Here is a 27,668-nt window from a genome sequence, read left to right on the forward strand (position 1 = left end):
TGTGCCCTCAGATGATAGGAGGACAAATTGGAAATAGTGGAATGAATAGTGCAATTGCAAACTAAGATGTAAGTAGAAGAGAAGGTTGGAGGGGAAAACGAAAATACAGAGAAGGAGAGAGATGAAAACAGAAAAGTGAGTAGGTCATCAACAAAAAAAGAGGCAGTTGAATTAATTAGGAGTATTACCAATGTACTCCTGCATCCTGCCACTCTTCCGGATGTACCTCCATGAACTGCTTATTGCTCTTCTCATTTCCCTTTTTCTCAATCCATCTTCACCTCACACTTTGTCCTTCTTTCATCTGTGTACCACAGATAGCACAGGACTTACCATTGTACTACATGCAATCTTGTTCTCTCTCTAATGCCTCCCTCATCATCTTTATCTTCTCTTGTTCTCACATCAAGTGGATCCATCTTGTCTTGGAGTCTGAATGACCTGTGATTCTTTCCCAAACCCATCGCTCTTTCCTTCTTGATGAAGGAACTAAGTGTTCTGAAATATACTAATAGATTTGTTCTTCCTTTTATTTTGCCCCTATCGGTGGTACTGGCATTTTGGCTCCTGAATATCTCCTTGTAATTTTGCACTCAGCTGCTTTTTGCCATCTATATTATGAGGCAGTTGACATACATTATACATTATACTTTATCACTTCAGGGTAGATCAGTTCACTCACCATGTCTGTGGTTTATTCTTTCATTTGATAATGCATCATACTGTCATGTGATTCATATTTCAGTTGAAGCTGTGCTACATATTTGGATTTTGTAATTCTGATAATTTCTCTAACAGTGTTGTATTACGGTCAGACTGTAAGTTGCTTCTAGATAGATGTAGCTGTGTCCAGAGTGGTAACACCAAAAACATAAATATGTATATTACTTTGGTTGTAAATTTCACATTTGGAGGTTGTCTTGTTAAACAAGTTTTTGTGGGCAACACTGCTCAGAATCCTTTGTTGAATTCACACACATTCAGAATTTAGTGTAAGCTGTAAGAGACTTGTGTAAATTATATTACAAATGTTTCAAAGAAAAGAATGTAATAAAGTACTGTACTGTGGTAAGTAGTAAACTCTAGACTTATTAAATGTAGAAGTATGGAAGTTGTTATGTGCATTTCTTATAATTTACAACAGGTGGACGTTACGCTATTTACAATGTGTCTGGGCGCTCGTATGCAGCGACCAAGTTGGGTGCTGGAAGAGTTGTTGATTGCGGCTGGCCTTCACATGGTGCTAGACGAGCACCACCTCTTCATGCGCTTTATACTCTTTGTAATGATATGTATGCATTCCTGCAGAAGGATCCAAAGAATGTGTGCATTGTACACTGCACTGTGAGTAAATGATTTTTGATGATGCAATTGTTTTTTTTTTCCTAGTATACGTTAACTTGAAACACGAGCTGCATCATATCTTTAGATTTTTAATATTTGCCTCACAATGTTGAATTATTTAGTTCTATTCTTGAATAAAATGGCACAATGGGCCATTTAAGTTATTCAGGGTGTTATTCAATGGAAGTTGTAGCAAAAACTATAATAATGATAGCACCTTTACTTGTTGTAGCTACTGGAAAATGGCCAAACTTATAACTATCAGGGTGAGTCAAATGAAAATGTTTTTAATTGTAACAACGAACAAAAAACTTGCATGTCATTTTTTGACATAGTTTCTGTGATGTTGAACGCACACATTCCCCCGCCCTGGAAGTGAATAGATACCATGATGAAAGAATTCTTTTGGTCGGGGTGTGTAGCCAGTCATGCACTGCAGTTTTATCCTCTTTGTCACTTCTGAAATGCCTGCCTCCCAAGGCTTCTTTTGAGTGCACCGAACAGATGAGTCACTAGGAACGAGGTCTGGTGAGTGAGGAGGATGTACCAGACATTCAAATTTCATTTCTGAATAATCTCAACTGTCTTAGGCTGTATGTGATCAGGCACTGTCATGCTGCTACCATACCCCCACAAGGTCTCATCATCTACTCCTGATTGTAGGGCAAAGTTGATTTTTCAGCATGTCTGAATAGAAATTACTGGTTACCGTTACCACCCCCACCCCCACCAGCTTTACAGATCAGGTGAGCTGCTGACTTCCACATTCTGTGATGAGACGTGGACATTAAACACCATTTTGTCTGTTCATGTCTTACCATCGTTCGACCCCTTTCCATAAATGTAAGGCAGTAGTACCGAAATGACTAGCCAGCTTTGCTGTTTTCAGGTACCAGGCCATAACTATCGCTCCTTTCTCAAAATTTCTTATGTCAGTCAATTTCCTCATTTGTGGTTCATATAGTTCCCATTCATCTCTACTCTGCTTCTATATTTTACTTATACATCATGTACCCACAGTGCCACCAGACAACATTCAGTGTCATGGTGGGCAGTGGTCAATAATGTTTGGGCTCATCACTATATTTAGTGCTTAATAATAGCATCAGATTGTAATTCTAGATGACGGATTTTCTGGTTACTTTCCAAATTCATTTTGATCTAAAATGTAATCCCACAAATTTCATTGTACTCTTAAAGTAACTTTTAGCTGTGGTTTTATAGAGGTGACAGATGTCAGTCTGAGATGAAATAAAATTGATAAAAATTGTGTATTAGGATTATCGCAGCCTGTGACTCTTCACTGTAAACGAAGACAATCAATGAAGCTAACTAAAAACATATGACAGGACCTCGGGGAGGGGGGTGCAGAACAAATGGCAAAGACAGGTGCCTTTAAGAAATGTGCGATTGAATGGACTTTGTGAGGGGCAGAAATAAATGAAAAGCATACAACATCCAAATATATTACCTGTAGATGGAACATTGTGCAGTGATAAGGTGTTAAATGTTGAGAGTTTATTTTTTGACTTAAAAACATTACAGTAGCATGAGTGTTCAGCATATTACCCCTATGTAGCATATTACCCCTATGTAATGTCAAATGATGACTGCCTGATGGCTACCAAGTGATAACGTGAAATTAGGCAATCGATAACTTCCGTGACTCAGATGAATCATTGTTAACCTTTGAAACGGTATGAAATTATTTTGTTCTTGTTTTTACTTTAATTAGAAAGATTAGCAAATTACTTTATGTACCTCCATAATAGAATTATTGTTCTGTACATTTATAATGAATGCTTATAGTGCAGGAATGATGTTGATTGTTCAAATGTAGCATCATGAGAATGATAAAAGATCCAGGCTGTGGCTGAAGCCCATCGCACAAGGAGTAAGGTTCATCATATGTTTGGTAGAGAGTGCGCCCAAGTGCCGGCTCGCAGGGAGGGGTGACAGCTACCTCACATGCCGAACCTGTCACATGGTGCAGGATTTGGCATGGAAGCTAGCTGGATTACTTGACTCGCGTGAGCTACAAGGAGTGCGAGCTGATTGGTCTGCAGTATTTTTCAAAAACTATTTGGTAAAAAATTGGTTTTTGGTGATCTTGTAGCTTAATTAGTCAGCTTCATGTGCATATTATTTCATTAATAATGGTCATAGTTATTGTAATATTCTGAGATTAAGTGAACTACTGCAAGAATATTGGTAAATGTACATTGAGAAATAGAGACCACTATGAATTGGCATTCGGTGTTTGGTAGGTCATATGTTGCTGCGTTTGAAATGTATCTAGTGTATTGAATTATTCTTTAAAGTTGGAAGAACATTGCTCTCTATCACCAATCTCGAGAAAATGGATTGTATGAAAAGTGCTTCATCTGAACCCACCTGCTGATGAAGAAGCCAGAATGACAATTTCTTAACAGTCCTTGAGACATTGGAGCAAGATTTTGGCAAATTATAATACAAAAGAGGAGAGTATTTTTCCATATGATTACTATGCGAAACTTCTGTATCTAACACGATATTCAAGCCACTACAGATTTTTCAGTGAAATAATGTAATTTTTAAGGGCCACCAATGAGAATTACTGTGGGTTTGGAATAATATATGTGAAGAAATGAGAGTTTATTTTTATGCTGAGAATGGGCATTTTCATAAACTGTTGACTTGTCTTTCACTCAGTTGCTAGTTATTAATATACTGTTTAAGGGTTCTGCTGCAATTTCAAGTGCATTGGAATGTTAGTGAGATGAATATTTGTAAACTCTGTGTTTTGTATGAAGTAGTATATTTTAACATGGCAGTGTTGAAACTCGTGTGTTACTCAAAATGTGTCATTGTTAATGTTTTTCTGAAGAAAAATAAAGGGACTAAGAAGTCTGCTGAAAATAAAGCGCTACATCTGTTGAAATTTCGGTGGCCTCCTATACCCCGGTATATTTTTATTAATGGGTGTTATGGATTGAAACTGGCCAAAGGATGTTATTTTTATATATCAGCAATCTAAGAAACTTGAAAGTATTTAATTTGCATAATTCTGACAATGAACTATCAAGGTATAAACAGAGTATTAGTGTCTTTGGTGAACTAAAATACGTTTGTGGTGAAAAAGTACAATCCTCCTCTCTGTTAATTGTTTTCATATGTTAGTAAATCCTGACATTGCCATATTTCTTAGATAACTGAAATATAGAAATAAAATTTATTGGCGAATTTCAGTCCATATCATTAATTATTAAAAATACACTGGTGTACAGGATTACACAAAAATTGCAATAGAAGTAGCAATTTCTTTTCCCCAGACTTCTTATTCCATTTATTTTTCTTTGGAGAAATGTAGTGTTTTGAGTTATATGTAAGTCTCAATGTTGTCACATTAAAAATCTGCTTATTTTGTCAAAACACAGTAGATTTTACCGAAATGGATCTCACCAATATTCTAATGCTGTTGAAATTGTTACAGAATCCTGAAACAGTGTATTATTAAATTAGCAACTGACAGAAAGACAAGTCAATAGTTTATGAAAATACCCATTCTTAATATAAAAATAGACTGTTATTTCATCACTTACATTGTTCCAAACCCACAGCATTTCTCAGTTCAGTAGTTGTTTAAATATCACACTAGATATTCAGTAGAAGTTTCACATATTAATTGTATGGCAAAATACTTTACTCTTAGCTTACTATCATGTGCCAGTCAGGATAGCTACATCATATCTCATTCTGTCTTTTTTGCTGGCACAAGAGTTTGGGGTGAAGCACTTTAGATACAATCAATTTTCTCAAAATTGGTGATAGTGATATCCTTCCAAGTTTAAGGAATAATTCAATATGTAAAATGGATTTCATACACAGCAACACATGGCCTAACATGCACCACATGCATTTTTCAATGCAGACTTCCCAAAATTCTTCCAATATTGTACTTAATCTAGAAATATCATAATAACTATTACCATTAACAAAATGGTACGCATGAGAGTGACAAATGAAGGTACAAGATGTGCAAGAATTGAACTTTTTAACAGATAATTTCTTTATAGTCACTTGAGAAAGATTGCAGGTCGACCGACAGGCGCGTGACATTTTGTTTCATCTCAAGGGTTACCAGGCGTTGTCTGATAGTTCCCACCTTGTAAGCTCTGACATCAGAGGCCAAGCAGGACACCAGATTGGTGTGTTTGTAGCAGTCAAGGAATCTTACAAGGACTTAAAAGGAAAATAACACCAGAGTTATCACAGAAAATATTCACAGCTCCTTACAAGGCATGCTGCTTGCAGACAACAGAGCCTGCAAGGGAGCCTTTGCATGAGCAGGCAAGTAAGCTTACAGCAAATCTTAATCTGTGTGAAGTGTGCTTAAGCCACTCTGCTATATCATTTATCCCAGTTCAGAAAGGTATGCAAGATAATTTCTTTGTAGTTTGGAAAGTAGATGAAGAGATACTGGCAGAATGGATGCTGTAAAGTCTGTTTGAAAGTCATTTCAGGATAACTCAATAATTAAGATCATTGGCCATGAAAGGCAAGTCTCTGAGAATTTTGATGTTAAGGAGGTTTACAGGCATTTAAATTATTTTTGGGAACAATAACTGGATGAAGCCTGAAGTAAAAAGCTTTTAAATATTTAGTGAGTCATGGAACATAGATTGGAAAGACATCATGGGAGGGGGAGCACTCATTGCAGTTGTTAAAAATATTGTTTTTAATGAGGTCAATTGTCAAGTTGTCTGGACACATATATTCTACCATGATGGTTTTAGAGACATTAAAGGAAGTCTATGCTCAGTAGCACAGAAATACCCATATATGCGATATTAGTTAGAGGTAAATTTAATCTACCATGTATAGACTGGGACGTTTGGATTCATCGTTCAGACGGGGTGGTGGTGGTGGTGGTGGTGGTGGTGGTGGTGGTATGGTCAGGCCATCTTGCAAAGTACATTTGAGTACATTTTTGGAAAACTGTTGTGAGCAGCTACTTCAATGGCCTACATGCAACTGAAATATCTGAGACCTTGTAGCTACGAATAGGCTTGACCTTGTTAATAGTGTCCTATAGAAAAGGGGATTAGTGATTATGGTGGTTACTAAAGTTAATAAATTAGTCAAGAAAAATAGGAGAGTATTTTTGCTACAAAGAGCAGATAAGCAGTTACTAGCATACCACTTAGATAATGAATGGAGATCATTTAGTTCCAGTACGATGGAAGTACAGAGTTTAAATGGGTTGTAAATCAGGCTGTGGGAAGTATGTGTCAAGTAACTTGATTGAAGATGGAGAAGACCCACTGTGGTTGAAGCATTTTAGTTCAAAAGAGACTGCACAGATGACAACACACAGAAGTTAGTAGAGAATTGTGCATCTGTAAAAAGAGGATGTGTGAAACATACCGCTTCCACTGTCGTGCCTTTGTGAAGGATCTAGCTGAGAATGTGAAAAATTCTGGTCCTATGTAAAATCACTTAGCAGGTCTAAGTCTTCCATCCAGTCACTCACTGATCAGTGTATTGTGGCAGCTGAAGAGAGCAAAACAAAAGCCAAAGTTTTAATTTTTACATTTCAGATATTGCTGACACAGGAGAATCATACAAATGTGCCATTGTTTGACCATCAGATTGACTGCAGACAACATAGTAATAAGCATCTCTGGCATATAAAAGCAACTGAAAGAGTTAAAAATAAATAAGCCTCCATGCCAGGACAGCATCCTAATTCGGTTTTACAGAGTACTCTGCAGCATTGGCCCTTTACTTAGCTTGCATTTATCATGAATCTCTCACCCTGTGCAAAGTCCCAAGCAACTGAAGGAAAATACATGTGACTCTTGTATATAAGAAGAGTAAAAGAAATAATCCTCTAAATTGCAGACCAATATCCTTAACATTGATTTGCTCAGAATTCTTGAACATATTCTTTGTTCAAATATAATAACGTTCCTTGAGACGGAAAAGCTGTCCACAAATCAGAATGGTCTTGGAAAGCATTGCTTGTTCAAAACTTAAATTTCCCTTTTCTCACATGGGATCCTGTAAACTGTAGATAAAGGGCAACCGGCAGATTCCATATTCTTAGATTTACGAAAAGTGTTTGACACAAGTTCTCCACTACAGACTATTAACAAAGATATAAGCATACAGAATAAGTTCCAAGATACATGAGTGGCTCGAGGATTTCATAAGTAATAGAAATGAGTATGTTGTCCTCAACAGCGATTATCACATACAAGGGTACTGTCAGGAGTGCCCCAGGGAAATCTAATAGCACCACTCGTATTCTCTATATTCATAAATGATCTAATGGATAGGTGTGATTGTGGTGTACGGGAAGGTGTCATCACTGAATGGCTGTAGGATTATACAAGATGACTTAGAATTTCTAGTTGGTGTAATACATGGCAGCTTGCTCAAAACATTGAAAAATGTAAATTATTATGAATGAGTAGGAAAAAAACCCTCTAAAATTAGAATACAGAATTAGTAGAGCTGTTTAACACAGTCATGAAGATTAAATATCTAAGCATCATGTTACAAACCAATACAAAATGCACTGACAATGTGAGGAATGTAGCAAGAACTTCAGTTTAGTGGGAGAGTTTTAGGAAAGTGTGATTCATCTGTAGAGGAGGCTGGGTACAGAATACTAGTGCGACCCATTCTGGAGTACTGCTTGAGTGTTTGAGATCACCATTAGGTCAGATTGAAGGAAGACATTGAAGCACTTCAGAGGTGAGCTATTAGATTTGTTATGAGCAGGTTCGATCAACACCCAAGTATTAGGGAGACACTTTGGGAATTAAAATGGGAATCCGTGGAGGGAAGGTGAAGTTCTTTTGAAGAAACAGTGTTGAGAATATTTAGAGCATCAGCATTTGAAGCTGACTGTAGAACAAATCTGCCACCACCGATGTACATTTTGCATAAGGACCACAAACATAAGACAAAGTAAGACTACTATGGAGACATACATACAGTCGTTTTTCCCTTGCTCTTTGTGCATGTGGAACAGGAAGGGAAATGTCTAGCAGTGGTACAACATAACCTCCACCACGCACCCTACTGTGGCTTGCGGAGTCTGTATATACAGGGTGAAAAGTATTTAAACCGACAAACTCTGGGAGGTTGTAGGGGACATCAAAACAAATATTTTTCTCTAATGTCATTTTTTCCAATGAGGAGTATTTAAACCGGTAGAGGAAGATTTCTCTGGTGACAAATTAATTAAACCAACAAAAAAGTCCAGAGGGGACATCTGGGGATCGAGCATACCATGGTACAGGACCACCTCTGCCAGTCCACATTTCTGGGAACCGTCGGTCCAGGAATCGACGCACACGATGACTGAAATGTGCCGGCGCCCTGTCATATTGGAACCACATGCATTGTCTTGTAGGGAGCGGGACGTTTTCCAACAATTCTGGCAATGCTCTGGTGAGAAAATTGTAATAGTGCCTGCCATTTAATGGCCTAGGTAGCAGATACGGCCCAATTAAACAGTCCCCAACAACACCGACCCACACATTAATGAAGAACCGCACTTGATGAGCGCTAGTAACTGTGGCATGTGGGTTATCCTCACTCCAAACATGCGAATTGTGCATGTTGAAGACTCCATCATGCCCGAACGTTGCTTCATCGGTAAACAACACAGAGGGTGGAAATGTAGGATGCATTTCACAGTGTCCCAGGTACCACTGCAAACACTGTGCTCTGGGTAGATAATCAGTTGGTTCCAGGTTGTGGACACGCTGTAAGTGAAATGGATGTAACAATTGCTCTCAGAGGACTGTTCTTACATTCGTCTGATTTGTCCCCATGCTACATGCAATTGCATGAGTGCTGATTGAAGGCTCCCGCTCCACATGCTGCAAGACAGCTTCCTCAAATTGCAGCGTTCTTACTGTGCGACGGCATCCCTGTCCAGGTTACCTGCTAAATGACCCGGTCTCACACAGACGTTGGTACACTGCAGCAAAGGTCGCATGATGTGGGATACGGCGATTAGGATATTGTTGTTGATAAACCCGCTGTGCAGCTCGTCCATTGTGGCGCGCTGCGTAGTACACAGGAAGCATATCAGTGTACTCATTCCAGGTGTATCGCTCCATTATTAAACAGAGAAAATGCACTACAACACTGGTGGACAGCAGTTGCCTACAACTGAAGAGCGTAATACAGCCTTCTAACAACGGAAGATCGTAATACGACCTCTAACAACTGAAGAGCGTAATATGGCCTCCACCGGTTTAAATACTACTCATAGGAAAAACTGACATCAGGGAAAAATATTTGTTTTGATGTCCCCTATAACCTCCCAGAGTTTGTCAGTTTAAATACTTTTCACCCTGTAGATATAGATGTAGAAAAGTAAAACAGTACTGGAGGCAAAAATCAGTTGCAACAGAGAATTTGTTTTTCCTTGGTGAGACTGTTTTTTGTTTGAAATAAAAACTTTATTTTATTAGTGAACAATATTAGGAAAAGGATAATTTGCTTCTTAGCATAAGGATGGCACATTGAGTTGCAGAAAGACACAACAAAAGACTTACACATTTAGGTTTCAGCCTAAGCTACCTTCAGAAAAGAAAACATGCACACACAGTCACACAAGCAAGCGCATCTCAAGCACATGTGACCGACATCTCCAGCAGCTCGGACTACACCGCAGCTGTTTCGTTGAGCAGCAATCTAGAGTGGGGCAGGGAAGGGGAAGGGGGAGGGATAGAGGGGTTGTAGGGTGTGAGTTGGGGCAGAGAAGAGTGCTGTATGGCAGTTTATGCTGGGACTAGATGGAGTTGTCGGTGGTCTGGAAAGACTGTCAAGGCCGGGTCAGCCGAGAGTGGGGGGGTTGAAAAGGAGAAGAGAATAGAAAGACTGGTGGACATGTTGTTAGAGGGTGGCACACTATGGGGATGAGGTGACAGAAGGTGGTGGACAGTGTGGGGCAGTAGGTTACCATAGTGAGGTTGGGATAATTTCAGCAGCAGAGAATGTGTTGTAAGGGTAACTGCTACACTGGCGGAGAGCAGTTGCCTACAACTGAAGATCGTAATACAGCCTCTAACAACTGAAGAGCGTAATACGGCCTCAACCGGTTTAAATACTCCTCATAGGAAAAACTGACATCAGGGAATCTGGATGTAGAGGGTAGTATCCAGATGGCTCGGGTTGTGAAGCAGCCATTGAAATCAAGCATGTTATGTTCAGCTGCATGTTGTGCCACAGTGTGGTCAACCAAACCCTTAACCACAGTTTGGCAGTGACCATTCATCTTGATGGACAGTCGCTTGGTCCCTGTGGCAAAGGGTTGGGATTGGGAGTAGCATAAGGGTGGACTAGGTTGTGGAGTTTTGGTAGGTGATGGAACACCACTTAAGGAGGAAGTCTCTCATTTCAGGCCATGATGATATATAATCAAAGCCCTGATGAAGGACGTGGTCCAGTTGTTCCAGTTCAGGGTGGTAGAGGTGACAAAGGGGGCACTCCTTTGTAGCTGGTTCTTGAGGGGATAGAGGGTGTGTGGGGGAAATGGTGTGATAAATCTGTCTGTTGACTAGCTCTGGGAGTAGTTCCTGTTTGTGAAAGCCTTTGTGAGACCTTCAGCATATTAGGCAAGGGAGTTATTGCCACTGCAGATACACAGTCCCCAGGTGGCCAGGCTGTATGGGAGGGATTCTTTGATGTGTAAGGAATGGCAGCTGTTTCATGTGTAAGAGATGGCGCTATGAAAACGCGGATACTGTTGGTCGGTTTGATGTGGACAGAGGTGTAAAAGTTCGTAAGGTGTATGTGGAATGAGGTTGTGGGTTTGGAGGCTGAAGGATGTTGGGAAAGACAGTGGTCAATAGCAATAAGACCTTTGTCATGAGAGATGTTGACATACAGGAAAGTGGCATCAACAGTGGCAGCTAAGGATTCAGGAGATAAATGGATAGGGATATGTAGAGTTGGTGGAAGAGGTGCTTGGTATTTTTGATTTGGGGAAACTAGATTTCAGGCAGTTAGTTGGAGGTGTTAGTCAGTGAGGGCCAAAATTCTTTTGGGGTGGAGCAGGGCTGGGGGAGGGGGGCAGCACATTTAACAGTTACAATGCAGCATCCAGAAATGTTGAGTTCTTGGATTTGGGGTAGCATGTAGAAGATGGGTATGCGAGATGTAATAGGGGTAAAGAGGAAAATGGATTTGGGGGAGATGTTCTGGGAATTCCCGATTGTATGTTATTTTTTTGCCCCCCACAGAAAGAATTTTGGCCCTCATTGACCAATACCTTCAACTGTTTGCTTAAAATCTAGCCTCTCACGTCAAAGGTACCAATCCCTTCCTTAATCAAATCTCCATCGTCTCCACCCTTTTTTATCCTGAATCCTTCAGACTCGAAGCTCACAACCTCATTCCTCGTACACCTTACTAACTTCATCCTAACACACAATTACTTTCCCTTTGAAGGGGAGGTTTAAAAACAAATCTGTGGCACAGCCAAGGACACCAAAATGACACCCTGCTATGCCAACCTGTTAGTGGGCCGTCTGGAGGAAACCTTCCTAGCCTCCCAAAAACCTAAAATCTTTGGTCTAGTTCAGGTTCATTGATGATGTCTTCATGATCTGGACTCATGGCCAAGACACCATATCCTCAGTCCGTTACAACCTCAACACCTTGCCTGCCATCCACTTCATCTTGTCCTCCTCAACCCAGCATCCCACCATCGTGGGTCTTCAACCCCTCCTCTCCAACAACTCGATTCACACCTCTGTCCACATTAAACCCACCAATGCTTCCTGCATTTCACAGCTGCTATCCCTTACACATCAAAAAATCTCTCCAATACAGCCTGTCCACCTGTGGACAGTATATCTGCAATGACAAGAATTTCCTTTCCCACTATGCTTGAAGGGCTCACAATGGCTTTCACAGGCAGACACTATCTCCCAGAGATACTCCACTGAGAGATCTCCCATGCCATTTCCTCTCACATACCTAATCCCCCCAAGAACCAGCTACAAAGGAGTGCCTCCTTTATCACCCAGTACCACTCTGGACTGGAACAGCTGAATCACATCCTTCAGCATGGCTTTGATTACCTATCCTACTCAGAACCCTTCCTCCCCAACCTAAAGTGGTGTTCAGTCACCCACACAACCTCCACATCATCCAAGTCCATCCCTATGCCACTCCCAATCCCAACCCTAGCCACAGCAATCATATCCCTGTGGAAGCCTCATTGTGATCCATCCACCCAGCACTTCCTATTCCAATTCTGTCACAGGCTTATCTTACCCCATCAGAGGCTGAGCCATCTGTGAAAGCAGCCATGTCATGTACCAGGTCTGCTGCAATCATTGCACAGCTTTTTATATTGGTACAATGACCAACCAGCTGTCCACCAGAATGAACAGCCACCGGCAAACTGTGGCCAAGAGCATTGCTGACCACCTTGTGGCATAAGATGCAGCTGAACGTAAAATGCTAGATTTCAATGGTTGTTTCACAACCTGGGCAATCTAGATACTACCCTCCACCACCAGTTTCTCTGAATTGCATGGAATGGAGTCATCCTCGCTACATATTCTCCACTCACAAAATTATCCCTGCCTCAATCTTTGGTAACCTACTGCCCCCACACCCTCCACCCATTAGTTTCTGCCCCCTCTGCACTGTCACCTCCTCTCTGTTAATATACCCTCTCACTCATTCAGCACCACTCTCTGCCAATGCATCTTTCCTCTTCTCCACTCCTCACCTTTTCTGATCACCCTGCCCTACCTCCCTGCACATCATTTTCCCAACTGTTGCTCTTGGCAGTCTTCTCATGCTTCCATCTAGTTCCTGTACACTCTGCCAAACAGCGCTCCCCTCTGACCTCACCTGTACACTGCTATCCCTGCCTCACTCCAGGTCACTCAATGTGACAGTGGCATTTTGGTCCGAGATGCCAGAGATGGAGGTCATGTGTGCTTGGTTTTGTGTGTGTGTGTGTGTGTGTGTGTGTGTGTGTGTGTGTGTGTGTGTGTGTGTGTGTTATCTTCTTTTCTAGAGATGGCTTTGGCTATGAAATCTAAACGTTTTTACAGTCTCTTTGTTGTGGCTGTCTGCAACTGTGTCTTCTTTATGGTGAGTAGCAATCGATCCTTTTACTGTTGATATTGCAACCTGAAGTTTCCAGTTTTTTATTAATGGTTAGTTAATTTCACGTCTATCAGAACATTGCAAAAATTAGTGTGTGTATTTCCATTTGTTGACATGTGATTCTCACAGCAGAGTGGAAGGATTAGTATGAGGTCTGCACAAAAAAATTTCAGAACATTCGTAAATTTGTGACAATGGTGTGTTGGAGCGAAATGTGGTTGGCATCCCTGCACACGCCTGTGTGTAATTTGTAACTGCCGAAGGTTTCATTGTTGTATGTCTGTTAGTTATTGTTCAGTACTGTATTGAGTAGAATTTTGTGTTGCGCAGTTTGCAAATTTCGAGATGGCAGAATTAAAGGAGCAATGCGTCTGCATTAAATTTTGCGTGAAACTTGAGAAAACTTCTAAAGACACACACAAGATGATGCAGGAAGCCTGCAGTGGAGAGTTCTTAAGTGTACTCTGGTTATGAATGATCCACACAGTTTAAAAATGGCCAGACGGAAGTTAAAGATGATCCCCGTTGAGGACGCCCTTCGATGTCTACCAATGATGCTCATGTCAGGAACATCACCAAAATTATGCATACTAATTGAAGGCTGACTGTCAGAGAGATTGCAGAAGAATATAACATTTCAGTTGGATCATGTCGTGAAATCTTGACAGTGTCTTGGAATGCACTGTGTTGCTGCCAAGTTCATCTTGAATCATGAGTCAAGACCAGAAAGACCTTCACCTTCCCATCTGTGAAGGGCTTTTGGATATTGAAAATGAGAACAAGATGTTTCTTGAGAGAATCATAACTGGTGGTGAGACATGAGTTTACTATTATGTTGTTGAGACCAAGGTTCAATTTTCACAGTGGGTCAGGAAAGGTTCTCAAAGTCCAGAAAAGCTTGTCAGGTCAGGTCAAATGTCAAAGCCATGCTGATAGCTTTCTTTGACTTTGAAATATTAGTTCATCGTGAATTTGTGCCACAGGGGCACACATAATCGATGGTACTATCAGGGTGTGTCGACACCTGCGAGAAAATGTTAGAAAGAAACTGCCTGAAATGTGGCGAGACAATTCATGACTCTTGCATCATGATAGAGCACCTGCACATTCATCCCTGTTGGTGTGTGACTATTGCACAAAAAAATGAAATCACTGTGCTGCCTCGTCCTCTGAACTCTCCAAACCTGGCCCCTATGGACTTTCTTCTGTTTCCAAAGTTAAAAATCTCATTGAAAGGATGAAGATTTGCAACAATGGATGATATATAAAAAAAATTCATAGACAGCACTTCGCACAATCGAGCAGAGGGCGTACCATGACTGCCTCCGGAACTGGAAATGGTGTTGGAAGCAGTGTATCAATATTGTGGAGGAGAGTATTTCAAAGGAGACCATGCGCAAAATATCAGTTTTCATACCAGTAACTCATTAGCCCACATAACATGGCACCTAACCTAACCTAACCACATAAAACATTACACAGTCATGGATATCTAAAATAAACTGTGGTACAGGCTAATGATTTTTACATTGAACAACTGGACAGATCATTAAGACAAGATTCAAAGAACACATTCTTTCTAGTGAGAAGAATGCATTTAAGTCTCATCTTCATTGTAAGAACTATGCTGCTTGACATATTGTTGGAAAGCTGATAAGGGGCAGTTTATGCATATTGAAATATTGAAATACTTCAGTAAGTTTACAGACAGGATATTAAGCAAGGATAAAGACTATATGATTTTTAGAGAACTTATATGTAACATTGAAACAGTTGTAACTTTTGATCTGGTTCTTTCTCTTGTGCTTAAGCAGACCTTCCTTCCTCAGATAGACTAAGAGTGCACTTTCTGTCATCTTCTATAACATGTTTCTTTTGTACTTGTAATTTGTCATATTAAATACCTAAAATGTAGAAAGACAGACAGAACAGAGCCTTCCACTGTTTATTGTGTAAGAGAAAATCCAATGCGTACCAAAACAGAGTAGTATTATTCATGACCTACACAAACAAGTTGTGCATTGATGTGTGACTCCAGGTCTGACAACAGGATGATAGTAGAGAGCTGGAAGGTAGTCATGGCACTTCTTGCTGCAGTATTTCAAGGCTCTCCCAACAGCTATCTGCCTTGCTCCTAGAAATAGTGACAGCTGTACTAAGTGCTCCAAAATAAGATAACAGCACCAGCAGTTCTGACCAGAGTGTTTGCAGATTTCCATTGGCTGTAAGGTGAATACCAGAACTGTTCCTCAAATTCCCTCCTCCATGATCCACTGGACAATACAGGATACTTCTGATAAGACTTAAGAGCCTGCCTACTCACCAAGAAAATGGGATGAAAAGTGTCAAAAAATATGTTCGTGCATTGTATTTCATTATTATTAAGTCCCATTATTGTTTGCTGTGCTACTTACAGTGTTGTGATTTGTCACTTTTGGTGTACTGGGTTCGCCAAGCACTGTCATCACCTGTTAATACTCCACTTGCTTTTAGCCAAATTCTTTTGGAGTCTATATTAGTTTGTCTGCTGGATTTGACTCAAAATGTACTAAATGTCCGTTGTCACATTTATCCCATCACATGCCAAGACAGTATTTGTAGATTTTTGCAAATGATGCCATACTCCAGTGTCCATAGTTTCATTTTCTATCAACATTGTGAAACTTCATGCAAAGATCAAAGATGTATTTTTATATTATTTGATTACAGTGTATCTGCTACTGTCAGGTCAGGATATCTCTCTGTTAATACCATGAAACTATACATTAATTAATTGTAAATGAATGTGATGTTTTCTTGTGCCTAGGCTAAACAATGTTAGTATTTTTTGGTTTTATTAGATAGCAACTTAGGTAAATATCACCACTGTAGAAATTTGTATTCAAATTAAGTGCTTGTGGTTTTATCAGCACTTTTCATCCTCGAATCAGATCTTGAATATATATTTCATTTTACAGGATGGAAAGGCAGCTTCAGCAACACTTGTGTGTGCATTCCTAATGTTTGTTAACATGTTCAGGAGACCTGAAGATGCTGCACAAATGTTTGCTGTAAAAAGAATGCCCCCCGGTCTTCAGCCATCTGAAATGAGGTATGTAATCCAAAAATCAATCAGTTGTTACTAGAGTTTTCATTTTGTCTTCTCCCTGATATCACTAATTGTGGCAGATCATGATCAATGGGAGTTGTACAGTATTATCTACTCCCTGGAAGACATAGGAATCCATCTGTAGATAACACTATGCACTGACAGAATGGTAAACTGTGTGTTACAGCCCAAAGTTAACACAGGACATTATTGTACACAAATGACCTACAGCCAGAGCCAGAGCCAGAGTGCAAATAATAATTACAAAAAAAAAAAAAAAAATTGTATACTGGTGCCACCAGATAGATCTGAAATTTTAGCTGTGACATAGTGAATGCAGTTTGTCTTCATGTGCCCCACTTATCTACACTCCTGGAAATGGAAAAAAGAACACATTGACACCGGTGTGTCAGACCCACCATACTTGCTCCGGACACTGCGAGAGGGCTGTACAAGCAATGATCACACGCACGGCACAGTGGACACACCAGGAACCGCGGTGTTGGCCGTCGAATGGCGCTAGCTGCGCAGCATTTGTGCACCGCCGCTGTCAGTGTCAGCCAGTTTGCCGTGGCATACGGAGCTCCATCGCAGTCTTTAACACTGGTAGCATGCCGCGACAGCGTGGACGTGAACCGTATGTGCAGTTGACGGACTTTGAGCGAGGGCGTATAGTGGGCATGCGGGAGGCCGGGTAGACGTACCGCCGAGTTGCTCAACACGTGGGGCGTGAGGTCTCCACAGTACATCGATGTTGTCGCCAGTGGTCGGCGGAAGGTGCACGTGCCCGTCGACCTGGGACCGGACCGCAGCGACGCACGGATGCACGCCAAGACCGTAGGATCCTACGCAGTGCCGTAGGGGACCGCACCGCCACTTCCCAGCAAATTAGGGACACTGTTGCTCCTGGGGTATCGGCGAGGACCATTCGCAACCGTCTCCATGAAGCTGGGCTACGGTCCCGCACACCGTTAGACCGTCTTCCGCTCACGCCCCAACATCGTGCAGCCCGCCTCCAGTGGTGTCGCGACAGGCGTGAATGGAGGGACGAATGGAGACGTGTCGTCTTCAGCGATGAGAGTCGCTTCTGCCTTGGTGCCAATGATGGTCGTATGCGTGTTTGGCGCCGTGCAGGTGAGCGCCACAATCAGGACTGCATACGACCGAGGCACACAGGGCCAACACCCGGCATCATGGTGTGGGGAGCGATCTCCTACACTGGCCGTACACCACTGGTGATCGTCGAGGGGACACTGAATAGTGCACGGTACATCCAAACCGTCATCGAACCCATCGTTCTACCATTCCTAGACCGGCAAGGGAACTTGCTGTTCCAACAGGACAATGCACGTCCGCATGTATCCCGTGCCACCCAACGTGCTCTAGAAGGTGTAAGGCAACTACCCTGGCCAGCAAGATCTCCGGATCTGTCCCCCATCGAGCATGTTTGGGACTGGATGAAGCGTCGTCTCACGCGGTCTGCACGTCCAGCACGAACGCTGGTCCAACTGAGGCGCCAGGTGGAAATGGCATGGCGAGCCGTTCCACAGGACTACATCCAGCATCTCTACGATCGTCTCCATGGGAGAATAGCAGCCTGCATTGCTGCGAAAGGTGGATATACACTGTACTAGTGCCGACATTGTGCATGCTCTGTTGCCTGTGTCTATATGCCTGTGGTTCTGTCAGTGTGATCATGTGATGTATCTGACCCCAGGAATGTGTCAATAAAGTTTCCCCTTCTTGGGACAATGAATTCACGGTGTTCTTATTTCAATTTCCAGGAGTGTAGTTAGTAGCAGAGGTATTAATTGTAACAGAAAAGCAGTTAACAATGAAAGTAAAGTTATGCAGCATACCTATGAGACCTCCAGAGACAGTGTAGCAATAAGTTTATCAAGTATTCTTACCACTCAGTACCAAAGTCTTGACACTCATTCATGATTAAGTTACATTAAACAAGCCTACCTTTTTTGTAGGCTATTTACAGCATGATTTGTGGCTTGTATGGTCAAAACTCAGAACATGAACTTAGCCACATGTGTTACCACAAGGGCCTGTAAAATATGCATCCAGTTTGGATTTATGCCATTAGCTTAAAATTGCTCAAGCTAGTTGAATGTATTAAAAATGATGGTATGTTCCCTATTATAAAATCATTTCAGGCTGTTTTTCTTAAATACTTCTTTCCAGAAGAGCATCATGGACTGAGCACTAGCATATGATAGATTATTAGAATTGGGTGTAACAGGTGGTTCAAAACATTGTTACATTCTCGTAGTGCAGCTATTTATGAAATGATATTTGTTGTTAAAACATACTTCTTATCTCTCCACATCCTGGATCAGTAAGTACACAATGTGTGGATTTCTATACTGGGTGTATCACAATTAGTAGCAGCTGCCAGGGGCACCAGGCTGAGAGAGGTGCCCAAGAACAAGATTTGTATACATTGTGTTTCATAATTAGTAGTGAAAACTAACATGGTGATAGCCAGGAGAAAAGGACAGAGGGTGGGCAACGCCAAGTGATAAGTCACTTGTGTGGAAAAATGTTGTCGAACCAGCACTGGTCCTATCATTGAACTCAGAGAAACTCACACACACCTCCCTTAACCATGCCTCAGTCAGATTCCGTATCATAGATTTTCTGATTAGTATGGAGAATGAGCTTTTGCTGTGTGTTCTTGAAGTATGAGAGAAACCAGTTGTGAGCTACTCATCCCATAATGGGGTAGCTTCTGGTAATATTTTGTGATCAACCCAATCAAATGCTTTAGTCAAGTAAAAGATGACACCTAGCATTCACAGCTTTGTTTGATGCATCCAGTGCCTCACAGAGAAAAGAGACTATAGTATTTTGAATTGTTAAATTACCTCTAATACCAGAGTGTACATTGGACAGCAAATTATGTGAACTGAAATTATCAATTGCTGTTTTATATGCAGCCTTTTCAATATCTTTAGAAAATGCTATTGAATAGAAATAGATCTAAAATAGTCTGCATTACACCTTTCTCATTTTTTTGTAAAGTGGTTTCAGTACTGAGTACTTTAATCATTCAGGAAACTGACAACTCCTAAAAGAAAAGTTAACAAATGTGCCTAATTCCTGTGCTAATATATGGAGCACAGCACGTAAGTATTCTGCTACGTACTCCATCATATCCAGAAGAGTCCTCAGTCTTCAGTAATTTAATTATTGACTCAGTCTCCCCTCTGTCACTATCACTGAAGTACATTTCAGATAGCAGTCTTGGAAAGTCATTTTCTAAGAGTGTTATAAGATTCCCTGTAAATACTAGGTTTTTATTTAATTTACTAGCTATATTCAGGAAGTGGTTATTAAATGCTGAACATGTATCTGGCTTATCATGGATGCTGGAATTGGCAGTCATGTGTGCATGTTGTGTGCTTGCTGGTGTTTCTCTTTTGCTGATGAAGGCTCTAGCTGAAAGCTTTATGTAAATGTCTTTTCATTCTGCCTGCTTATAATGTAACATGTCTTCTTTAAGGCAAGTAGCAATCTGTCTTTTCCTACATTGTTGATATTCCTACCTGGAGTTGCCACTGTTTGATTTTATCATGAACAAAACCATTTTTCCTATGTATTGACTATATCCTCAACCTTGTGCTGTTGGCCAGATACTTCCTTCATTACTGACGATATGCTTTTAATTTTTTCCTGAGAGTTAGCCATTCTGCATCTACATCTTTGCACTCCACATGGTTGTTGCCTTCCAAATGACATTTTTAACCATCTTGCAATGTTATTTGTAATGGACTACTGCAGGTTGTTGTGAGTATTTCTAACATATTGATATAATGCCCACTTTGTTCTACGTCATATCCTTATCCCACTAGTCAGCCACCCAGATTGCCTGCTATTGCTTGTATCCTGTTTTAAATGTTCTAATGGAAAGTAACTTTCACAGAGCAAGACAAATACATTGAAGAAAGAATTTTTTTCATCGTCTGTTATCATCACTATAAACATCCTGCCAGTCTTGGTCTTTAATGAGGTTTAAAAAGTCTCTGTTGCCACTAGATTAACATTTTTAAATTGTGTGTGTGTGTGTGTGTGTGTGTGTGTGTGTGTGTGTGTGTCTATTGATAGACTCGTCTTGCACCGCAGGAATGCGATCTATACCCTGTGACAGCAGAGCCTCCTCTAGGACCATATTAATATGCCTAACGGATGCATTAAGATGAGCCCGTTGAAACATCTGCATGAGGTGTACATTTGTACCATCATTATGTTCATAATTATTACTTTAGACCCCATCTGTCACAAGTGAATAAAACAAATTTTTCTTGCCACATTTGTTTTGACTTTATTACTTGCAAGGCATCTTCAGTGGTCTGAATGTATGCATATTTGTGTTTAAACTCGTTTTTTGTGTACATCTTGGACATTATATATTGAGGTTATAAACAGTTGTGGCACTTTCTGCTTATCTGTTATGCAGCAAAAGTATGAATTTTTACTTACACATTCCATAGATGCTGGTCTACATGTTTTTTCTTATTTTACAGTGATTTTTCTCCTGCTATCTGCCGCATGAACTCCAGTTTTCACTGTACTAGGAAATGAACGTTCATGTGCTTGATATTATGTTGTGGATGGCATTACCAGATGTGTGTTATTCCCAACTGTTGTTGACAGTGTGTGTGTGTGTGTGTTTTCTCTTTTGTAAAATTCCTACATAACTCCTCTGTGTTATCAGTTGCCAAACTGGCATTAGGCTTCACGGTGCTGGTGATCTAGCACTGACTCCCCAACACTTCCTGCAACTGTTGACATCTCTGCAATGAGAACTGCCTAACAGCAGAACTTTCTTCCTTCTGTTTGCAACTGACTTAGGCTTCTTAACTGTGGGGGGACTGCTGCAAGTATCCTTCATACACAGCTACAAGAGGCTGCTCTCCACTAAACTCTGACAGTTGGTCAAAAATATTGGTGATACCCAAAGTAAAATTATCTGAATAGATCAGTCTCCTAACAGCATTCTTAATAACTGCGTTTCCATTCCAAAGCCACCTTCTTCCTGTTCATCCTATCTAGTTTCTCCCTTGCATTGTCTAACTCTAGCTGAAGAGCATGGCTCGTATGCTTCTGCTCCTCTATTAACTTCTTTTTGTTCCATATACTGCAGTTCCAGGAGGGGATCGTACTAGAATGCCCATTGGCTTCCCTACTGCTTCCCCCCCTTTCCCAATGAAAATACTTCCACAAATCACACACTGTAACCGACTACTCACAAACCTGCGATAAATCTATACTTCACTCGTGATAAAAATTTTTATACTTATCGAAAAAACTCTAGACTTTAATTACCTAAGTTAAACCATTACGGTAAAATGATTTTATTAACTAATTACAGGTATTTCAAAATTTTCTCTATAGAAAGAAAGTAACAACTACTAATACAAGTAATCCAACACTAATATTACTACCCCAAATACTTCACACAGTTACTTTACTCAGACAAACATTTCACACGGCCACTGGTACATTCGGAGAAACATAATAGTTCAGAAATTATGCAGAGCTCTCACCAAATAGCAGCAGCATTGAGTTGTCGACACTCACACGCGCGCACACACACACACACACACACACACACACACACACACACAGACAGAAACAAACACAAAAGAGAATGAAAACTTTGCTAGCTTTTTGAAGAAATTCTTTGAGAAACTAGAGTACACGTGCACGAGGAGGAGGGGTTGGAGATGGGTAGCTAGCAACTCAGAGGGAGGTAGCATATGCGCAGACCACGAATGTAGGAGGGAGGGGTGGCAAGTGCATGGGCTAGCATGGGATATACAGGTATGTCGTAACTGCCATCTGCTTCACATCTCCTATGAAGCAAGCTACGTAAATTTAAGTATTAACTGTGATTTTCTTACTTGTCACTTCTTTTTCCGTGTATTTTGGCTTTTAGGAAGCTTTAATTTTCGAGTACTAGTAATAGTGTTCCATAGATTTCGTGTTTGTTTTGAATACAGTCCAGAGACAGTTAGTGCTTATTTTCATTGTTTCCAACAAGAAGTGTCTAGTAACCACAGTTTAGTCAGTTATCAGCTGCTTTTAGTGAATTAGCAGTGAATTAAAAGTTCATTAACTCTCTACAGTAAATTGTTGATTTCTTAGGATGGATAGGATGTGTGACTGCTGTGTACAGATGCAGGAGGAGCTGGCCACTGTTTGCGAACAGCTGAATGTGCTGATGGCCATGGTCAGCCGTCTTCAGGCTGCTGCCTCGAAGTGTAGCAGCAGTGAAGAGTCCGGTGCGTCGCATGGTACACCCCAGGTGTTACATGCTTCACCCACGGTCCCTTCTGTCGAGACATCTTAACGGGTACTGGGTGCAGTTGGGCCACCCTCTCCCCAAGGGGAGTGGCGGGTTCAGCAGCGTTCACGTCGCACGAGGCAGTGTGTCAATGTGGAGGCTGGCTGTGTGGCATCACCAGCTCTGCCTGTGAGTGGACATGCCGCTCCTTCAGCAAGGTCCGAACAGGCACACGGGGGGAGGGGTTTATTAGTGATTGGGAGCTCCAATGTTAGGTGGGTGATGGAGCGCCTTAGGGAAATAGCGGAAAGGTCGGGGAAGAAGGCCAGTGTTTACTCTGTCTGCTTGCCGGGGGGGGGGGGGGGGGGGGTCTCATCTGAGATGTGGAGAGGCCCTGCCGGCGGCGATAGAGAGCACTGGGTGCACCCGACTGCAAATTGTTGCTCATGTCAGCACCAATGATGCCTGCTGTCTGGGTTCTGAGGTCATTTGCAGTTCATACAGGCAGTTGGTGGAGTTCGTGAAGGTGGAAAGCCTCACTCACGGGGTGGAATCTGAGCTAACTATTTGTAGTATCATTCCCAGAACCGATCGTGGTCCTCTGGTTTGGAGCCAAGTGGAAGGCTTAAACCAGAGGCTCAGGCGATTCTGCGGAGATCTGAGGTGCAAATTTCTCAACCACCGCAATCGGGGTGGAGAAATGTAGGGTCCCCCTGAGTAGGTCAGGTGTGCACTACACACAGGAAGCGGCTACAAGGGTAGTGGGGTATGTGTGGAGTGCACAAGTGGGTTTCTTAGGTTAGATAATTCCCTCCCTAGGCCCGACAAGATGCCTCCTGAGATGCTCATGGTAGCAGTAGGCAAAACACAACAGGGAATGACAATATTAATGTGGTAATAGTAAACTGCAGGAGGGTCTATAGAAAGGTCCCAGAACTGCTCTCATTAATAAACGGCCACAATACCCACGTAGTATTAGGGACAGAAACTTGGCTGAAACCAGATATAAACAGTAATGAAATCCTAAACTCAGATTGGAAAGTATACTGCAGAGATAGGCTGGACAGTGAAGGGGGAGACGTGTTTATAGCGATAAAAAGTGCAATAGTATCAAGGGAAATTGATGGGGATCCAAAATGTGAAATAATTTGGGTGAAGGTCACAGTTAAAGCTGGCTCAAACATGGTAATTGAATGTCTCTATAGGCCCCCTGGCTCAGCAGCTGTTGTGGCAGAGCACCTGAAGGAAAATTTGGAAAATATTTTGAGTAGATTTCCCGACCATGTTATAGTTCTGGGTGGAGATTTTAATTTACCAGATGTAGACTGGGGGACTCAGACGTTTATAATGGGTGGTAGGGACAAAGAATCCAGTGAATTTTTTTTAAGTGCATTATCTGAAAACTACCTTGAGCAGGTAAACAGATAACCAACTCATGGCAATAACATATTAGAACTTCTGGTGACAAACAGACCTGAACTATTTGAAACAGTTAACGCAGAACAGGGAATCAGCGATCATAAAGCGGTTACTGCATCGATGATTTCAGCCGTAAATAGAAATATTAAAAAAGGTAGGAAGATTTTTCTGTTTAGCAAAAGTGACAAAAAGCAGATTTCAGAGTACTTGACAGCTCAACACAAAAGTTTTGTCTCAAGTACAGATAGTGTTGAGGATCAGTGGACAAAGTTCAAAACCATCATACAATATGCATTTGATGAGTATGTGCCAAGCGAGATCATAAGAGATGGAGAAGAGCCACCATGGTACAACAACCGAGTTAGAAAACTGCTGTGGAAGCAAAGGGAACTTCACAGCAAACATAAGCATAGCCAAAGCCTTGCAGACAAACAAAAATTACATGAAGCGAAATGTAGTGTGAGGGGGGGGCTATGCGAGAGGCGTTCAATGAATTCGAAAGTAAAGTTCTATGTACTGACATGGCAGAAAATCATAAGAAATTCTGGTCTTATGTCAAAGCGGTAGGTGGATCAAAACAAAATGTCCAGACACTCTGTGACCAAAATGGTACTGAAACAGAGGATGACAGACTAAAGGCCGAAATACTAAATGTCTTTTTCCAAAGCTGTTTCACAGAGGAAGACTGCACTGTAGTTCCTTCTCTAGATTGTTGCGCAAATTGCAAGATGATAGATATCTAAATAGATGACAGAAGGATAGAAAAACAATTAAAATCTCTCAAAAGAGGAAAGTCCGCTGGACCTGATGGGATACCAGTTCAATTTTACACAGAGTATGCAAAGGAACTTGCCCCCCTTCTTGCAGCAGAGTGCCGTAGGTCTCTAGAAGAGCGTAGCGTTCCAAAAGACTGTTGCTACTCACAATATATATAAATGACCTTGTGGATAACATCGGAAGTTCACTGAGGCTTTTTGCAGATGATGCTGTAGTATATCGAGAGGTTGCAACAATGGAAAATTTTACTGCAGTGCAGGAGGATCCGCAATGAATTGACGCATGGTGCACGGAATAGCAATCTAATCTCAATGTAGACAAGTGTAATGTGCTGCGAATACATAGAAATAAAGATCCCTCATCATTTAGCTACAATATAGCAGGTCAGCAACTGGAAGCAGTTAATTCCAAAAATTATCTGGGAGTAGGCATTAGGAGTGATTTAAAATGGAATGACCATATAAAATTAATCGTCGGTAAAGCAGATGCCAGACTGAGATTCATTGGAAGAATCCTAAGTAAATGCAGTCCGAAAACAAAGGAAGTAGGTTACAGTACACTTGTTCGCCGACTGCTTGAATGCTGCTCACCGGTGTGGGATCCATGCCAGATGAGGTTGATAGAGGAGAAAGAGAAGATCCAACGGAGAGCAGTGCGCTTCGTTACAGGATCATTTAGTAATAGCAAAAGTGTTACGGAGGTGATGGATAAACTCCTGTGGAAGACTCTGCAAGAGAGACGCTCAGTAGCTCGGTATGGGCTTTTGTTAAAGTTTCGAGAACATACCTTCACCAAGGAGTTGAGCAGTATATTGCTCCCTCCTCCGTATATCTTGCAAAGAGACCATGAGGATAAAATCAGAGAGATTAGAGCCCACACAGAGGCATACCGACACTCTTTCTTTCCATGAACAATACGAGACTGGAATAGAAGGGAGAACAGATAGAGGTACTCTAGGTACCCTCCGCCACACACTGTCAGGTGGCTTGCGGAGTATGGATGTAGATGTAGATACCACAGCTAATGATTTTTGTTCAGATGAGTATAGGGTGATATCAACAGCAACAGAAAATGATATAACAGGAGTAGATTTTGTTATAAGTAGGAAGATAGGGCAGTGTGTGTGTTACAGTGAACAGTTCAGTTCTTATCAGAATCGACAGTAAACCAACACTGACAATTATAGTTCAGATATACATGACGACATCGCAAGCTGAAGATGAGGAGATAGAGAAAGTATATGAGGATATTGAAAGATTAATACAGTATGTAAAGGGAAATGAAAATTTAATAGTAATGGGGGACTGCAATGCAGTTTAGGGGAAGGAGTAGAAGAAAAGTTTATAGAGGAATATGGGCTTGGGACAAGCAATGAGAGAGGAGAGAGACTAATTGTGTTCTGTAATAAATTTCAGCTAGTAATAGTGAATACTCTGTTAAAGAATCACAAGAGGAGTTGATATACTTGGAAAAGGCTGGGTGATAAGGAAAGATTTCAGTTAGATTACATCATGATCGGACAGAGATTCTGAAATCAGATACAGGATTGTAAGGCTTACCCAGGAGCAGATATAGACACAGATCACAATGTAGTAGTGATGCAGAGTAGGCTGAAGTTTAAAAGATTAGTCAGGAAGAGCAAATACGCAAAGAAGTGGGATACGGAAGTACTAAGGAATGACAGGATATGCTTAAAGTTCTCTAAGGCTATAGAATCAGCAATAAGGAATAACTCAGTAGGCAGTACAGTAGAAGAGGACTGGATCTCTAAAAAGGACAATCACAGAAATTGGAAAGAAAACCATAGGTACAAAGGAGGTAACTTCGAAGAAACCATGGGTAACAGAAGAAATACTTCAGTTGATCGATGAAAGGAGGAAGTACAATAATCTTCAGCAAAATTAAGGAATACAGAAATGTAAGTCACTAAGGAATGAAATAAATAGGAAGTACAGGGGGGCTAAGATGAAATGGCTGCATGAAAAATGTGAAGAAATCGATAAAGAAATTATTGTCACAAGGATTGAATCAGCATATAGTAAAGTCAAAATAACCTTCGATGAAATTAAAAGAAAGATTGGTGACATTAAGAGTTCAATGGGAATTCCACTGTTAAATGTAGAGGAGAGACCAAATAGGTGGAAAGAGTACGTTAAAGGCCTCACTGCGGGGGAAGATTTGTCTGATGTGATAGAAGGAACAGGAGTCATTTTAGAAGAGATGGGGTTCCAGTATTGGATTCATATTTAAAAGAGCTTTGGAGGATTTAAGATCAACTAAGGCAGAAGGGATAGGTAACATTCCATCTGAATTTCTAATAACATTGTAGGAAGTGGCAACAAACAGACTATTCAAGTTAGTGCGTAGAAGTTAGTTACGTGTTCCATTGATCAGTCTCACGGAAACAGTTATGATGTGGAAAATGTCAAGTGCATGAGAAATGCACACATGAAACAAGGTCTTTTTAAGCTTCTTCCTTAAAGAAAATAAAAATAAATAAATGTGCCTACCCCATTCCCTTAAATGGCACAAAATCCGTATATTACACCTATAGATTTATTTATTCCTATTCAAGAATTCAGCTATGGTAAAGAAGGCATTGTC

At 41.1% G+C, this 27,668-nt stretch overlaps 1 protein-coding gene across 3 annotated transcripts in view; it reads left to right on the top strand.

The window, feature by feature from the left end:
• The window catches only part of LOC126260250 (cyclin-G-associated kinase), a 256,668-nt gene that overhangs the window by 102,468 nt on the left and 126,532 nt on the right, over positions 1 to 27,668 (top strand). For all 3 annotated transcript variants that reach the window (XM_049957574.1, XM_049957583.1, XM_049957590.1), the window contains exons 11-12: positions 1,145 to 1,344; positions 16,440 to 16,573. In XM_049957574.1, coding sequence (XP_049813531.1) covers positions 1,145 to 1,344; positions 16,440 to 16,573 — 334 coding nt within the window. The remainder of the gene's footprint in view (positions 1 to 1,144; positions 1,345 to 16,439; positions 16,574 to 27,668) is intronic.

Source organism: Schistocerca nitens, chromosome 1 (assembly GCF_023898315.1).
Source record: "Schistocerca nitens isolate TAMUIC-IGC-003100 chromosome 1, iqSchNite1.1, whole genome shotgun sequence".
Lineage (NCBI taxonomy): Eukaryota > Metazoa > Arthropoda > Insecta > Orthoptera > Acrididae > Schistocerca > Schistocerca nitens.